The 17,878-nt window shown below is 41.1% G+C and overlaps 1 protein-coding gene across 3 annotated transcripts in view; it reads left to right on the forward strand.

The window, feature by feature from the left end:
• The window catches only part of MCC (MCC regulator of WNT signaling pathway), a 326,867-nt gene that overhangs the window by 198,490 nt on the left and 110,499 nt on the right, over window positions 1-17,878 (forward strand). For all 3 annotated transcript variants that reach the window (XM_004376987.2, XM_023731965.1, XM_023731966.1), the window contains exons 3-4: window positions 2,470-2,612; window positions 17,298-17,440. In XM_004376987.2, the coding sequence (XP_004377044.1) occupies window positions 2,470-2,612; window positions 17,298-17,440 (286 nt within the window). The remainder of the gene's footprint in view (window positions 1-2,469; window positions 2,613-17,297; window positions 17,441-17,878) is intronic.

The raw sequence follows: 17,878 nt of genomic DNA on the forward strand, positions 1-17,878 counted from the left end.
GATGAAGTCTCTGATTTATGTGGCCCTTTCTGTCTCTTGGGCTAATACTTTCCTTGTGTCTTTGGTGTTCTTCATTCTCCTTTACTCCGGGTGGTTGGGACCAATTGATGCACCTTAGATGGTCACTTAGCAAGCTTTTAAGACCCCAGATGCCACTCACCAAAGTAGGATGCAGAACATTTTCTTAATAAGCTTTGTTATGCCAGTTGACCTAGATGTCCCCTGAGACCATGGTCCCTAGATCCCCACCCCTGCTACTCTGTCCCTCAAAGTGTTTGATTGTATTTAGGAACCTTCTTAGCTTTGGTTTAGTCCAGTTGTGCTCACTTCCCCTGTAGTGTGTGCTGTCCTTCCCTTCACCTGAGATAATTCTTATCTACTATCTAGTTCAAGTCGATTTTCGACTCATAATAACCCCATGTGACAGAGTAGAACTGCCCCGTAGGGTTTTCTAGGCTGTGACCTTTATAAGAGCAGATCGCCAGGTGTTTCTCCCAAGGGGCCACTGGATGGGTTCGTGCAGCTAACCTTTTGGTTAACAGCTAAGCACTTGACCTTGAGTGAAAGTTATTTGATGTTTCAGCTTGTCACAAAGAACAGTAATTAATGTCACCATTTCTCTGAAAGTACTACTCCATGCCTCCTACCTTACTTCTGGAGCTCTGAGCAACCCCCCAGGCAGTAACCTCTTTAATACTGATCAAGCTGATGTTCAGGGCCGTGTTCGTAGGTGTGGTCCCTGCCATGATTTATGCCAACAGTATTTATCAGGCTTCTTTGCTGAGTACTTCTTTTTCACTACTGAGTTACGCTTAGTGTATTGTTCTGCTTAACTTTGAAGGCTTTTTGTCCCTGCTCCAGCAGCTTCTGTGCTATGCTATTGGAAGTGGAGGAGGGCGTTAGAGGTAGTAGGTGAGAAGTCTTACCCTGTCCTGCCTGCTACCAGCTGACAGTGCAAACCTGCAAAGTAGGCTCTTGGTATTAGAAAAAAACCTTGTTAAAAATGAAATTAGAATTCTTCTGCTAGACATGAAATTAATCGAGACCAAATGTAGTAGACAGAGACATAAGCTGGACTATTGTGTCATTGCTGAGGAGTGTTCTTTATTATGTAAATTAGATTAGCTGCACAATGACTGGTAGGGGTTGGAGGGAGGCTCAGGAGGGTGGAGAAAAGAGGAAGAGGTGAAAGGGGTTCCTTAGAATTTAAACTCTGGTTACAAAAATGTTTTTATAGCATCTGTTGCCTCTTAGTCCATCAAATGCTGAATAAGGAAAGCTCCTGAGCCTCTTTTGTTATTATTTCTGCAAAGTAGCCATCGTGACACTGATGACATTGCAATTTATTCATTTCAAGCACTTACAGATTGTCCATAGTAAACTAGCCATAGGCCAGGTGCTTATAGAGACCCTGGGCGATGCAAAGTTTCCGCTTTTGGTTGCTAACCGAAAGGTTGGGGGTTTGAGTCCATCTAGAGGTACCCTACGAGCCCTGGTGGCACAGTGGTTAAGCACTCGGCTGCTAACCAGTTTGGACCCACCAGCTGAGAAATAGAAAGAGATGTGGCAGTCTGCTTCTGGAAAGATTTATAGCCTTGGAAATCCAATGGGGCAGTTCTAGTCTGTCCTAAAGGGTCACTATGAGTCAGAATCGACTCAATAGCAATAGGTTTGGTTTTGGTTTTAGAGGCATCTTAGAAGAAAGGCCTGGCAATCTACTTAGGAAAAAATCAGCCACTGAAAACCCTTTGGAGCACAGTTCTACTCTAACACACATGGAGTTTCCATGAGTTAGAATTGACTCAATGGCAACTGGTAGCACTAAATAATGAAAATTTTTAGTCACTGCCTTTGAGGAGCTTATAGTGTGGTGGGAAAGGATATTGGAAAGCATTATGACTGCAGATAACACAGCCAGATAAGAAATAGGGTTATAACAGTTAAGATTACTAAGTCAAAAAGCAGCTGACACATAACTCTGACAAAATCAGCAAAAAAGGAATCGATTGGTAAAAAGGGACACTGAATAGCCGTAAAGGAACTCTGGAAGCAAGCTCTAGGGATATGGGAACAGGAGCTAAGGGACAGTCTCTTCAGGACGCTCAGTCAGGAGAATCAATTCTAAGCAGCATTAGGTTCATCCACTCAAGACTCAGTTCTCAGAAGAAGATATCTGAGTCCAGTTTGGACCATATGCCCACTACTTGAATAGTCTCACAAAGACTGTGTGCAGTGTTTCCCCCAAAGACAGAACGAGTGTTAGGAAGGAGAAAACTCAGATGTCTACCACGGATATTGTAAAATTTAGCTATTGATGTGATTCCTAGGATTGCCAGACAAGTGAGCAGGTGGGTGTTTTATTTTGGGCATACTCTGTATTGAGGTTGTGATGGGCCGAGGCCATAAAACTTAGAATCACTCATCTATAGGGGCATCAACTCATTGGCACTTCCATTCTATTGATCCTAGTGTGAGCAGTCCCACCTCATGAGAGAGCATGAGGATGTCCAGGAGCGAACGACACTTCGGTACGAGGAACGCATCACGGAACTCCACAGCATCATCGCAGAGCTCAATAAGAAGATAGACCGTTTGCAAGGCACCACCATCAGGTAAAGAGGCTCCAAGTCATGGCTATCTCTCTGCCCCTCTGTGCTATGACATGAGTCTTGTCATTGAAGTGGCCTCCTGAAATTATAATGATGTTTCATTTGTAACTACACTTTTCCAATTTATAAAGTACTTTCTCTAGGCTTTATTAACCATGATATTTCATCTCCACTATCCTGTTCTAACATTCATCCTCACGATAACCCTGAGAGGTAGACAGGGTAGGAATAGACCAGTTTATTGATAAGAGTATAGACTCTCTGAAGTTGAGTAAAGTGCTTTATTAACCAGTTCTAAATGGAGTCCCCCTCTGTCTTGGAGACCAGCACACCTACCCTCCTCCCTTTTGTTCACTAGGGCTGCTCTAGATGTGTAAACTGTGTGTCTCCCTTGAGGATTTTGAGAGATTTATGGATGTGGCTTATAACTAAGCATTATGTAGGCTTCTAGATAATCTAATAATATTTTGAGCTTACCTCAAGTTGCTTTACCAACACTGGCTTATCCTCTTATCTGAATCCTAAGGTAGGAGGCAATATGTGATCCGTAATTTTATTGATGAAAAAACTGAGCTTGAAAGTATTAAAGGACAGCTTTGAAGTTACACTTAGCAAAGAGTTAGAGTCTGGAATATTTCTGCCTTTACTTAACTTTCTTTCCATAAAAGTGACTGGCAGGTACTGTGGAAAATAGTTGGTGTTTCCTCAAAAAGTTAAACAGAATTTTACTGTATGATCTAGCAATTCTACTCCTAGGTATATTCCCAAAAGAATTGAAAGCAGGAACACAGACACTTGTACACCAATGTTATTTGCAGCACTATTCACAATAGCCAAAAGGTAGAAATAGCCTAATTGTCCATAAGCAGATGAATGGATAAACAAAATGTGGTAATACATACAACGGAATATTACTCAGCCATAAAGAGAAACAAAGTCTTGATACATACTACAACACGGATGAAGCTTGAAAACGTTATGTTGATACCCCTTTGCAATGAGACCAGAAGAACTGGATGGTACCTGGCTAGCATTACTGAACAGTTTGATCAAAGATTCCATAGAAGAATCCTGATAAAAAGGGGAAAAATGCAGAACAGAATTTTAAATTCTCATGGACTCCAGACATCCTGGAGCCATGAAGGTTGGATGAGCCCCTGAAACTATTGCCCTGAGATAATCTTTAAACCTCAAACCAAAAATATCCCATGAGGTCTTCTTAAAACCAAACAGTAGTTTAGCTTAACTAGTAAAAAAATGTCTGCCTTGAGCGCATTACGCTCTTTTAAGAACTGTCTACCTGGAATCAAATTGACAACACCAACACAAAAGATTAGATAGGAGACTTAGGGGGCAGTGGATTTATGTTAACGGGGGAGAAACAACTCAGAAAATGAGTGTGAGAATGGTTGCACAACTCAAAGAATATAATCAGTGTCACTGAATGGTACATGTAGAAATTGTTGTATTGGTGTATGTTTTGCTGTGTATTTTCTCAACAACAACAAAATAAATATTAAAAAATTAAAAAAAATCCTATGCTTAAAATGCTATTTTCTGTGAAAAGAAAGTGAGAGTTTAAAAGAGGGCAATCTATGTTAGAGGCCAGACTGTAACATTTCTGAGAGTCACAATTTGATGTTCAATGAATAGATTTAAATACTGTATGTAAATCAATAAACAGTTCATGAGAAAAAGAAAGCATTATGCTGAATGAAATAAGTCAGTTATGAAAGGACAAATACAGTACGATTGCACTTATCTGAAATATCTAGAGTAGGCTAATGTATAGAGACCAACGATTATTAGTGATTACCTGAAGCGGGAGGGAGGTGGGAAAAAGGAACTATTGTTTAGGGGGCGCTGAGCTTCTGTTAAGAGTGATGGAAAAATTTGGAAACGGATAGTGGTGATGTTTGTACAACATGATAATCATAATTAATGTCACTGAATTGTACATGCAAAGAATGTTGAAATGGCAAATGTTTTGTCATATATATTATTACCACAATAAAAAAAGAGCATGAAAAGAAATATAGAGGCCACAAAACTCTAGTTTTGTACACATATATTTGTATTTAAATCCATTGCCTTCAAGTCGATTTTGACTCATAGAGACCCTATAGGACACAGCAGAACTGCCCATGGGGTTTTCAAGGCTGTAGTCCTAACGGAAGCAGACTGCCACATTTTTCCCCTGTGGAGCAGCTGGTGAGTTCGAACCATTAACCTTTCACTTAGCAGCCGAGCACTTATCCACTGTGCCACCAGGGCTCCTCATATTTATATTTAGAAATAGAAAAATGCTAGAAATAAATATACCAAGATACAACTAATAATTATCTCCATATGATGATTTCTGTTTTCTTAACTCTAGTTTACAAATAAATTTTACATAATGAAAAAAAAAAGTGGCTGGCAGAGTTCCTGCTTTCCTTGTTTATCATTCACTAAATCTCCTGCACACAGAGCTTAGGTAGTGCTGTTCAGAGGAGGGGATTGCTTTAAATGACTTACTGAGCCAAGGATGAGAACGTTTATCTTACTGGCTGACCTTAGGGAACAGCTCTGAGGAAAGTATGTGGTTGGCACCTACCTTTCTGGAGAAAGGGTGCTTTGTTTGTTCTATGTTTGTACAAGCCACAATTAAAACATTTTTAGAGGCAGCTACTTTAAATTCACCCTCTAGAAGTCCTGGGTCAGAGGAAACTTTGGGTGCATTTTGTTCCAACTCTGAAAGTAACAGTAATGACAGGGCTACTTGATCAGGGTACTGATGGGCCTCTGTTTTTTTGGGCAAAATTGTGGAAAAATTTGCACAGAGCTGGAGCCACACAATAAATTTCATATTCCAGCTTGGAACCTCAAGCCTTTAAAATTGTATCCTGGTCTTCAGAATGATTGCAGGTTAGAAATACATGAGCAGAATAGAATTTTTAGCCTAAAGAAATGATTATAGCAGTTGTAAAGGAGCCTGACAGAGGACATAGGCAAATTTGTAATTTCCATTAAAACATGTTGCTCTTTTAAACATTTGAGAAGGTGAAGGCAAATGGACTTAGTGAGTTGTGAAAAAAAATGCCTCACACATCAACTGGAAAACTCAATTTCAGGATGTTTAAATTGAATGTCATGGCCAAACTGCTTCGTGTTAAAATACAGCAAGCTTCTTGACCATAAACATTTGTTAGTACTGTTTATTTAAAAGAGATTACATCTATGCAGATGTCACATTAGATTCTGTCAGTTTTCATTATGTAAATAAGCTAGCCCCTCCTTGAGGGGATGCCCTGCAAGGCTGGAAGATGCGCAGACGTGTGGGCCAGCGAGAAAAGGGTCTTCTTGTCCTCTGAGCCACGATGGCTAGGGCATCTCCCCAGCCTAAGGACTACAGGACTTTGGTTTGACCTCAGGTCCTGAGATGCTGCAATGGGCCCAATGCAATAGGAACCAGATGCCTTAGATGAACTCAAACCCAAACCTACTGCTGTTGAGTCGATTCCGACTCATAACGACCCCATAGGACAGAGCAGAACTGCCCCATAGGATTTCCAAGGCTGTAATCTTTATGGAAGCAGACTGCCATATCTTTATCCCTCAGAGTAGCTGGTGGGTTCAAACTGCTGACCTTTTGGTTAGCAGCTGAGCACTTAACCATTGAGCCACCAGGGCTCCTCGGATGAACTCAAATTGCCCTCATATCCAGGGTCTAGACAATTGATTATCATTCTAGTAAGGTGCAATACTTGTATAGAATCTCTTCTAATTTCAATCTGGGCCTGAGTCTGTAATTTATTGCACACGCTGAAAAAATCATTAATAAGGTAATAGTTTACATAGCTATGGTATATCTACATTTAAGCAATAATGAATTGCTTAAAGAAACAAAATGACGATGAATTTTTAATCTCAGGTCACAATCACGAGTAGTCCATGCTTTCTGCTTCATCTCTTATAGCCACATGGCTGATGTAGCCAAGAATCAGATACTGCAGGTTGCTAAATTCCAGTGTAAATTTAATTCACAGTCACGTTAGGTGTCTTAGGTGAAGATGAAGCATTGATAGAAAAAGATGAAACTGAGAATTTGAATGGGGATATTTGGGTAGAGTCAAATGACTTCAAATACCTAGATCATGCAGACCCCACTGAGTTTCCCTTCCAACAGAAGCAGTCTCTCCTCCCTCTTGATAAAGCTAGTCCTGCTGTTCTTGGAGACTGAAATAATCTTATCAGAGGTAGTTACCTTTAAAGGGGATACCAGATATCTTCATGCCCTTCTCCTCCTCAATTCCACTAGACCTAAAATTAGTCAAATTCCAAGATGCCCCAGGGGGATAAGAAGAAAGTCCATCCTTGAACGATATAGCTAAAATGCCAAAAGATTTGTAAGATTTTGTTAATTTAATTTCACAGAAACTTGAGGGGATGTGTGGGATTAGGGTCTAAGGATTCTAGAGCAGGGAGGGAAGAATGCAGTTTTGGATTGATGATGAATTTATTTATATAACTACCAGAGATTCTGGATTCTGAATCCAGAATTTAGCTCAGGCAGTTTGAGGGACTGAAACCTGGACTCAGGTGAGGGCTACATTAAATGATGCTGAAATGTCAGAACTTCCCTGATTTAATGTAGAAGGAATGCCGAGGCCTAGAGAATCAGGAAAGTTGAGTTGGAGATGGCATCATTAAAATGGGGTCCTTAATACCATTTAACTGCTGAAATCAATGTACACTTGGTTAGCCTATTGGACAATAGGGCCTGAGTAGTAATCAAAATGGTTTGACCTGTAGGGATCTTTGTTAGTGGCTAATTGGTCATGGGGTTTGTAGGACTGACTGATATAAATGGGCAACCTACTAAAGTCTTACTTGAGGTTTATAGTAAAAAAAAACAAAAAAAAACTGGTGAACTTGACTTGCTGCCACCATCGAGAATCATGATCTCTATCCAGTTCCCTTATGTGACCCAGTTCACGCACCTAGAGCCATCTGAATGAGGGGGAGGATGTGTACAATCCTGCCACAAGTGGGCACAGTAAATCTTCCTTCTAGCCATCCCAAAGAGAACATAGCCACTTATAAGAGCAACTGTGCAGTAGGGAAAAGAGATAACCATATTCTCAGGCCATTACTGGACACTGGCTCTGAGCTTATGGCAGTCCCTGGAGACCCAAAGTGCCACCACAGTCTACCAGTCAGACGGGGGACTTATAAAGGACAGGTGGCAAGTGGCATTTTGGCCTGCATCCATCCCATTGGACCTAGTTATGTCACTATATGAGGAGTAACATTTTTCCATGCCCTGGAGGTGTGGTAAATGCTACCAACTAGAGACAGTATAATGATGCTGCTGTTCTTATAGGTAGAATACATAGATTCACAGAAATGATGGCTATCCTGTGCATCTGTTCTTGCTTTTTTTTACATTATTGTTGTTTTTGTTTCTGTTGTGTGTCATTGAGTTGATTCCAACACAGTGACCCTGTAGGACAGAGTAAAACTGCCCCATAGGGTGTTCTAGGCTGAAATCTTTATGGGAGCTGATCGCTAGGTCTTTTCTCACAGAACGGTTGGTGGGTTCAAACCACCAGCCTTGAGGTTAGCAGCCAAGCACTTAACCATTGCACCATCAGAGTTCTTTGCTTGTTTATATATACATAGACAATTTTCGTTTTTCCTCTTTTTTCCCCTATGGGTTTACAAAATGTTCAAAATCCATTGCCAACGAGTTGAATCCGACTCATGTGACCCTATAGGACAGAGTAGAACTGCCCGTAAGGTTTCCAAGTAGCAGTAGGTGGATTCCAACTGCCAACCTTTTGGTTAACAGCCGATCTCTTAGCCACTGAGCCACCAGGGCTCCTACATTAGGTTAGTTGGTTTATAAATTATGAAGTTATAATTTAGTAGTTAGGTTATAAGATATCTAGGTGAGTTTGTCATTGAAGTAGAAGAGGAGTGAAGACCATGTAAAAATAGATACAGTAACTAATGGTTTCCATTTACATTTGAGCAAAGGATAGTCACAGAAGTGTGGTGCCATTGCTGTTGTTTGGAAGTTTTAATGTGGGTAAAAGGGTGCTCATGGTTGCTGAGTAGCCAAAGAGGGTAGATTGTGATGGTTATTGTTTGGCACTTGGTCCATTCCTACCCCTCTATTTAATCGTCCCAGAATCAAAGGAGCTGGACCCTTGGGACTGCTTTCCAGACGTTATTAACAGCTGGGTTCTGGATACAGCTTCAGCTCCGCCAGTGAGATGTCCTTGTGTGGGTTTGGAAGACAGAAGGGAGGTGGGGAGCCATTCTCCCTCAGGCCATGACAGTGGTTGCTGACATGCAGGCTTTGGTGGGCACGAGGGCATGTGTTGACTGGCCAGACTCTTCATTCCTCTGCCAGTTGCAGCCCTGGAGCTGTGGACCAGGTGGGAAGGCAGCAGCAGTTTACTGAACTTTGAGTGACTGCAGCTGTGATGCCAAACATGACAGCTCGGGGTGTCCTCTACCCACCCTTTTCTTCTCCACCTTCCCAACAGTTTGCAAGTACAGAACAGCCTAAATTAAATCCTTTCCACTTGAAACACCTAGTATAGTTTGTTTTCCTCACTGAACCCTGCCTGTTGTTGTTGTTGGGTGCCATAGAGTCTGTTCAGACTTATAGTAACCCTGTGTACAACAGAACCAAACATTGCCCAGTCCTGTACCATCAAAATCGTTGCTATGCTTGAGCCCATTGTTGCAGCCACTGTGTCAATCCATCTTGTTGAGGGTCTTCCTCTTTTCTGCTGACCCTCTATTTACCAAGCATGATATCCTTCTCCAGGGACTGATCCTCCTGATAACATGTCCAAAGTATGTATTCTAGCCATCTCTGCTTCTAAGGAGCATTCTAGTATACTTCTTTCCAGACAGATTTGTTCCTTATTTGGCAGTCTGTGGTATATTCAGTATTCCTTGCTAGCATTCAGAGGCGTCAGTTCTTCTTCCGTGTTCCATCATCCAGCTTTCGCATGCATATGAGGTGATTGAAAACACCATGGCTTGGTCCAGTCACACCTTAGTCTTCAAGGTGACATCTTTGCTTTTCAACACTTTAAAGAGATCTTTTGCAGCAGATTTGCCAAATGCAGTGCATCTTTTGATTTCTTGACTGCTTCTTCCATGGGGTATTGATTGTGGATCCAAGTAAAATGAAATCCTTGACAACTTCATTCTTTTCTCCTTTATCATGATGTTGCTTACTGATCCAGTTGTGAGGATTTTTGTTTTCTTTGCATCCTAAATCCTATCTCCTGGAAATAACACTGGGCATTTTGTATATATGGCCTTGTAAAAATTTTATTTGTGTATATTTTAAACAAATTGGATCATACAGTACACCCTGTTTTCTAATACTGCTTTTTCACTTAACTGTATGTTATGAGTGGCTTTTTTCTCTAAATTTCGTTTATTTTGTTGTTGTTCTTGAGAATATACACAGCAAACATACACCAATTCAACAGTTTCGACATGTACAATTTACTGACATTGATTACATTCTTGGGGTTGTGTAACCATTCTCTCCCTCCTTTTCTGAAGTGTTCCTCCCTCATTAATGTAAACTCACTGAGCCCTAAGATTCCTATTCAGTCTTTCCAGTCACTGTTGTTAATTTGATCCCATGTAAAAAGATCTTAAAAGAGCATAATGCTCAAGGCTGACCTTTTTTAGTTAAGCTAAACTATTGTTCATTTTTGAGATGACTTCAGGGGATATTTTTGGTTTAAGGTTTAAAGATGATCTCGGGTCAATAATTTCAGGGGTTTATCCACCCTCCATGGCTCCAGAAAGTCTAGAGTTCATGAGAATTTGAAATTCTGGTCTACATTTCTCCCCTTTTGATCAGGTTCTTCTGGTCTCATGGCAAAAGAGGCAATTATCTGCACATTCCATGTCCTTCTCCTCTTCCTGACTCTCCTTCCTCTGGTTCTCCAGGTGAATAGAGACCAATTGTTGTGCCTTGGATTGCCACTTGCAAGCTTTTAAGACCCCAGGCACTATGTAATGAACTAGGAGGTAGAACAGAAGCACTAAACATGTTATTAGGCTGATTAACTGGGATATCCCATGAAACCATGACTCTAAACCTCCAAACCAAGGAACCAAATCCCATGAGGTGTTCCAATGTACATAAGCAGCCTCAGGAGCTACTCTTTTTTTCTTTTTTTTGGTCATTGTTGTAAATATAAATGGCTTTTTTTTTTTTTTTTTTTTTTAATGCTCATCTGACTTGGAAGATTGTATAATGGGATGGGGTAAATGGAAAAGTACAGCAGTAGCTCACTTTAAATCTGAAAAAAGAAGTCTAAGCAAATTAAACACAAGATCTTTTCTTTCCCAGGGAGATTATTTTCTTCTCCCATGAGCTACTCTCGTAACATTACCCTTTCGCTGCCAACTCTCATGAGTAGTCCATGTTTTCTGCTTCATTTTCCATTTGTTCTTTAGCCCACTGCCGCCTGGCTTCTGACCCTGACAGTTTACCGAAACTCTTTTTTTTTTAAATCACCAATGGTTTCTTAACTGAAAAATCCAGTGACCTTTTCTTGTTACAAGTCCTTTTCGACAGGACTTGACCCTAAGTCCCACTTTCCTTCTGATGTGTTCTTCTCGAACCTCTAGGACCCTGCAGTTCTGGGTCTTCTCTTCTTTCCCTGGCATCTATCCTCAGCCTCAGCTCTTGTCCTTGGCGCTCTTCTGCACACCTTTTACCTTGAATGGAAGCAGCCCTACAGCAGTGACCCCTCCTAGCTGTATGACCTCGGGCGTGGCACTTAACCATTCTGGGCCCCAGCCTCCTCATCTCAAGATGCCCCTCATTTTGAGACTGAGATAATATCCAAAGTCTCCTTCTACTGTAATATAATCTGACCTCTAAGACTCAGACCTGCCCCTGTGAGCCTGATCTCTCTCCTGATCTTTAGGCCCACACCTCAATCTGTGTGCTGCATCAGCTCATCTGATGTTACTGCATTTCAAACACAGTGCAACCAAGGCCTCTTTATCTCCCAACAAAACATGGTATTCTGATTAATTTATGGCCTAAAGAGTAATAAATAAATAAATGTATGTATGTGTCAATCAATAGAACTGTTCTCCATAGGATTTTGAATGGCTGATTTTTTGGAAGTAGATTATAGGTCGCCAGGCCTTTCTTTCAAGGCACCTCTGAGTGGACTTGAACCTCCAATTTTTTGGTTAGCAGCTGAGCGATAATCATTTGCCAATACACATATACATGTATATATATCTGTGTGTGTGTATATATATATACACATATATGTGTCTATGTGTGCGTATATAAATGTCAAAGATATATATGAAAGTTATATTTCTCCTTCCCAGTGTTCCTGTGTGGTGTGTATTAAACCCTTGTTCACTATTTGGACGTTCTTGAATTTGGATCCATATCACTCAGATCTTGTTAAAAGTGGCACTAAATTGGTGATGATTGATTATTACATACAGAGGAGAGCTTTTCAAAATCCCATTTGTTGACTTATTCACCAAAGGCTCATCAGTGAGTCAGATCTTTCTGTGAGCTCAATGGGAAAACAGGAGGAAGTAGAATTCAGAGAGGAATAGTACTTGACTCATCATTTCTTTCCTGTTAAAGATTTTCTGAGGGTACTAAAAGGAATACTTCTCCTCTGTATATCTATAAAAATTCTTTGTTCTTTGAAAGAATGACAGACATTTCAGGGGAAGACTACCTCTAATTTTAAGAATGACTGAATGTGGTTCAACAAAAAACACCAGGCCAGGTAGGCTGGGTTGCTGCCCACAGTTGACTGACTGTTGGCAAGGAAGACAGAAGTCTACCCTGGGTCTTCCTCACAGATTACTCCAATCCAGTTACAAGGCATGAGTGTGTACCCCAAAATAAAATAGCTATAGGGATAGCTATTAATATGATATTTTGTCAAATGCTGCTGACTTCATAATACTTCAGCTTGAAGTCTGCAAAGCAGGTGAGAGTTATACTTTCATTGACTTTTCCCTTTTCTGATTAGATCATTTCACACATAATTCACACATGAATAATGAGACAAGATCTTTAAAAATAAAGAACAGTAAAATATCTTTTTCTTAAGCCACAATACTAGATTGCTGTTTCATTGGTACTAAATTTAGAAAGGAATTAGGCTGTGCTACTGTCTTAGTCATCTAGTGCTATTATAACAGAAATACCTCAAGTGGATGGCTTTAACAAACAGAAATTTATTGTCTCACAGTCTAGTAGGCTAGAAATCCAAATTCAGGGTGTAAGCTCCAGGGGAAGGCTTTCTCTCTCTGTTAGCTCTGGAGGAAGGTCCTTCTCATCAATCTTCCCCTGGACTAGGAGCTTCTCCGCACAGGAACCCCGAGTCCAAAGGATGTGCTCTGCTCCCAGCACTGCTTTCTTGGTGGTAGTAGGTCCCCAATCTCAGCTTGCTTCCCTTTCCTTTTATCTCGTGTAAGATAAAAGGTGGTACAGGACACACCCTAGGGAAACTTTGTTTACATTGGGTCAGGGATGTGACCTGAACAAGGGTGTTACATCCCACCCTAATCCTCTTTAACCACAGGCAGAGATTATGATTTATAACACATATGAAAATCACAAAATGGAGGACAACCACACAGTACTGGAAATCATGGCCTAACCAAGTTGACACATATTTTGGGGGAACACAGTTCAATCCGTGACAGCTACTAACTCATTACATAATCTTGGATAAGTCACTTTGCCTCTTGAAGCCTTATTTGTCTTATAAAATAAAGGTACTGATCCTAGGTGAGATGGTCTCTAAGATCACTTCCGATTTGAACAGTTTGTGACTTTTCTGCCCCTGCTGGTCATTACAGAGGTGTGTGCAATGCCTGCGTCCTTAGGAGCTTTTTCTTTTTTTAAGGCTAGTAGCAAGCATTATTATTGCAACTCTGAGTAGAGCAACAAGGACGTACTTCCCAAATGCTTCTAAGCAAATGAAATAACATACATTTAAAATACCGTGAGATGATCCTTTATGTTCCAAAGAAAAATACTTGAGAACTTTATAATTCCCTAATTATGAAACTACCACTATAGCATGTAAGTATCCACATTCACCAGTCTAACAAAGCTTCTAGTTGCCTGGTTTAAAATGATCACTTCTTGAACCTTTCGACTTGGTCTTCCTTTTTATCATCAGCATTAGCAGTTGGTGTTCTTTTGGGAGGTGTTTTTTCCCCAAAATAAGTAAGTTATCGTTTGACAAGAGTTACTATATACACAACAAAAGAAGGGAGCAATGAAGTCACTTTGAGATACTGATGCTGTTTGGTGAGCTAGACGCCATCACCAGGCTGGCGATTCCCTGCAGCACGGAGCAGCCTGGAAAGCACGCCTCAGATTTGTGCCTTTGTAGAAACTGCCTGTAGAGTATTTTTGACGTCTGTATTCCCTCGCTCTGGATGGACCGATGCTTCTGAATAATAGAGGAGAGATAAGAAGCCCCTGAGTGTCAGTCAGCTGCCTATGTTGTGATCCCAAGTTGACTTACAGGTGGCCCTGAGACAATTAGCTTTGTCTTTCCCAGTCCCGGGTTCCAACCTCCTTTCAGGAATGATGCAAGTGGGAGACAAGATGAATATGCAACTCCATGGTATTTTACCAAAGTCAGCGGGAGAAACAACACATTTGAGCAAACTTTCTAACATTTACTCAATTTAACTCTTTTATACCTAGTTCTTTGTAGCACAAAATGCTCCCTGATGTTTTTGCAAGATGGCTTTCCACCTCTAATTGCTATTTGCTTTACTTGCATGTACTTTTGTTACCTGTCCTGCAGCAGGCTCTGAGCTTTCTCACAGTCTGTTTTCTCTGTCCAGAGTATTTCCTCCCACCCACGATTTCCTGTTGAGATCTACCCTCTTCCAAGACTCATCATCCACCTTGAAACCTTAGAGTCATCCCTGACACCTTCCTCGCCCTCTCTAACATCCAGGTCCCTCTGTCTGCTAAATAGCTCTTTAATCTGCCTCCTTCTCACTACCCACTTTCACTTCTGCAATTACATAACCTTGGGCAAGTCACTGGGGTAAGGCCTTTATCATTTCTTTCCTGGAATCTTGCAGTCACTGTCTTCGGGCCTTCTTGAGTCTTTTCTCCGTAGCCACCAGATTAAATCACTATCTGACCATGTTGCTATGGTGGGAGATCCTCAGTGGCCTCCAAACACCTTCAGGATTAAGCTTCAGCCTCTTAGCTTAGCAGAAAAGCACGCTTGGTCTTGAGATCCCTGAGTGCTTCTCCAGCCTCATTTTTACATCCTGTGCCCCATTTTGGTTTCAGCCATGCTGAACAACCTATGTAGTTCCATACATTCACAACTCTGAGCCTTTGCATGTGCCCTTCCACCCTCAGGACCTATCTAAAAGCTACTTGCCTTGCACTTATCTTGATGTTGCTTCATCCAGGAAGTCTTCCCTGGTCACTACCCACTGGCAGCCCCAGATGCCCCTCCCGTATTCACTCACAGCATCCTTCCTAGAATGGGTTGTGTTAGAATGGGTTGTGAATATATTTGTTTCCCGGAAGACAGAATCTAGCTAGCCTTTGCTTTCCTATTCTTGTTCTGGTGCTCAAATATTTTGAATAGGGAGCCTTAGTTTGAATTTTATGCCACTGAAAGCCTTCTGTCTAAGACGACATTTCTAGTGAGGTATAATTCTCCTTCAGACTGTTTCTAACCTCAGGAGGGAATGTTTCCTATAATCAACAGTTTCCTTCTCCCATCCCTTTCCTATTCATTCATTTATAAAGTTTATCACAATAATCCCTAGAAATAATTTAGTACAATGCAGGAGATTTGGCAGGCACTATATGATTTGGACCCTGCCAAGCTAGGAGGGCTTAAGGTGGCTATTAAAGATTTTATAAATGCCATTTACACCAGAGAAACAGCAGCAGTATTTATCATTAGCTTTCTTGGCTGTAAACGTTCTCAGCCAAGCTGAAACTGATTACATTGGCCATGCCGGAAAGGTAATTTATTCATCAAACACACAATCTCCTGTTAAGTAAAATCAGAATTTTAAGTGCTGACTAAAAGGAGAACTGATATATCAGTGCACAGTTACCCTCTATACCAAAAATGTGACTCTTAAGAGTACTTTTTAATTGTTTTGTTCCTAAAGCTAACGATTGTTTGCTTTTGCAGATGTCTAGTAATTAACTTCTTCATGGAACATTAGCCTATATTTTTTGCCTTTACCACTCTCATTCTAATTCATATTTTGCATAGCTGGGGGCATTCTCTCTGTTTAAAGTGTTCCTAGATTTCTGCTTGGCTTTTATTAAAAATACCTTATGAAGCAAGTACTCATCTGAATCCCTCCCATTGGGAGGCTGTTGATTTCTTCTGAAGAAAACCAAGAACTCTGGAGAGTCTTCACGTTTCTCTAATTTATAGATGCATTTCCCCAGTTTAAAATGGCACTTACTCTTCCCCAACCTCAGTGATCACCACTTATCATCTTGGTCTACCCAAAACCCAAGACTCTAGACTTTCTGCCCCTGTGGTTGTTGACAACTTACAATGAATGCCAGGCTGAGAGGATTTCTCCTCTTCCTAGATTTCTTCACGGACATCTCCCCTTGGGGCTGAGCAGACACCAGTGTGCTTCCCAACCCAACATTTAATCCTCTGACTGCTTTCTCTTCTGGCCCACTTGCAAAATAATTACTTGAAAGAGGGTTGATTTTGCCCTTTCCATACCTATGTCGTGTGTGTGTGTGTGTGTGTGTGTGTGTGTGTGTGTGTGTGTGTGTGGTGATGGTGGTACGGGGAGGGGGAAATGCATGTGCTTTGAATACATACTGCAGTTCTAAGTTTTCTTGATGTGCTAATAGTACAATTCAGAAACTAAAGGTCAGGGGATCCACGAAAGGCTAAGAATAGGTTAGGTATGCATGTGAAAATGGAATGTGGCTGCATTTAAATGTTGACGCAAATGCAAGTTGAAGGAACTAGACCTTTGAGTGGTATTCTCTCTCTCACTGTTTCCATTTTTGTCCTCACCCCTTCCTCTTTTCCACCTCCCTAACCCCACCCACTTTCTTTGGGGAAAGTAAGTGTGGTACTTCTTAGACTTGCTGATCCATATACATCTCAAAGGACCCAGTGAAGTCTACACCAATGAGGTGCAGGTTTTCCAATAGCTCCAGCCCTAGCATCTCTGTGCATACTCTTTCAAGAAGAAAGCCCACCAGTGGGACCCTCCAGGTGATGGGGTGTGCCACTCCTGTTCATCAAACTCTTGTTTTTTGTTTTCTCACTGTAGCCTCAGTACTAGTAGCTTTATCAGTTCTTCTTCATCCCAGAATTTGAGGAGTGAAGAAATCTGATTTCTTGAGGAAATCTTTGAAGGGGAAAAAGTTTCCAGTGGGCTGATAGATGACTCTTGTTCATTACATGGGTATGTAGGAAGCAATCTTTCAGTTTTACACACTGACCATAGATGTGACCATCTATTTGGCCTGGAAGGAATCCTGGTCCTTGTGTCTTGGAGGAAGATCTGTTTGTCTTCTCTTTGAATATCTCCTTGTCCTTAAAAGACAAGAATTCTCTATGAATTTGTCTTACCTCCTCTGTCAGTGGTGGCTGACTCTCCTTTTTTTCTCAGGGAGGAAGATGAATACTCAGAACTGCGGTCGGAGCTCAGCCAGAGCCAACACGAGGTCAATGAGGACTCTCGAAGCATGGACCAAGACCAGACCTCTGTCTCCATCCCCGAAAACCAGTCCACCATGGTCACTGCTGACATGGGTGAGTCTGCCTTCGATTACCACTAAGCCAGAGTTTGGCCTCTGGATTGTAACAAGAATTTTAGAAATGTGAGGCAGCCTGAATTAAAATGAATAATTCGAAGAGTCTGCTGAGTGGATGAAAGCACATCATTGCAGTCCCTGGGATACTAGTTTGTTGGTCAAAGTGGAACTGGAGAGTTAAATTAGACTTCTGCCCTGATATGCTTGTGATTTCAAGCATACATCACCTCTACTTGATAATTCTGGAAGCAGGGAACTAGTTCATAAGTTATTGCAGCAAGCATTCCAAGTTAGAGTAAAATCTGAACTCAAATGGTGAGAATGGAAAAGATGGGAAGGATGGCAACACATTGCAGTGAAAGAACCAATTGGTTTTTAGCAACTGTTGGGTAAGAAAGAGGAGTCCAAAATGATTCTAATATGTTGATCCTGAATG

Source organism: Trichechus manatus, unplaced genomic scaffold (genome assembly GCF_000243295.1).
Source record: "Trichechus manatus latirostris isolate Lorelei unplaced genomic scaffold, TriManLat1.0 scaffold00047, whole genome shotgun sequence".
Classification (NCBI taxonomy): domain Eukaryota; kingdom Metazoa; phylum Chordata; class Mammalia; order Sirenia; family Trichechidae; genus Trichechus; species Trichechus manatus.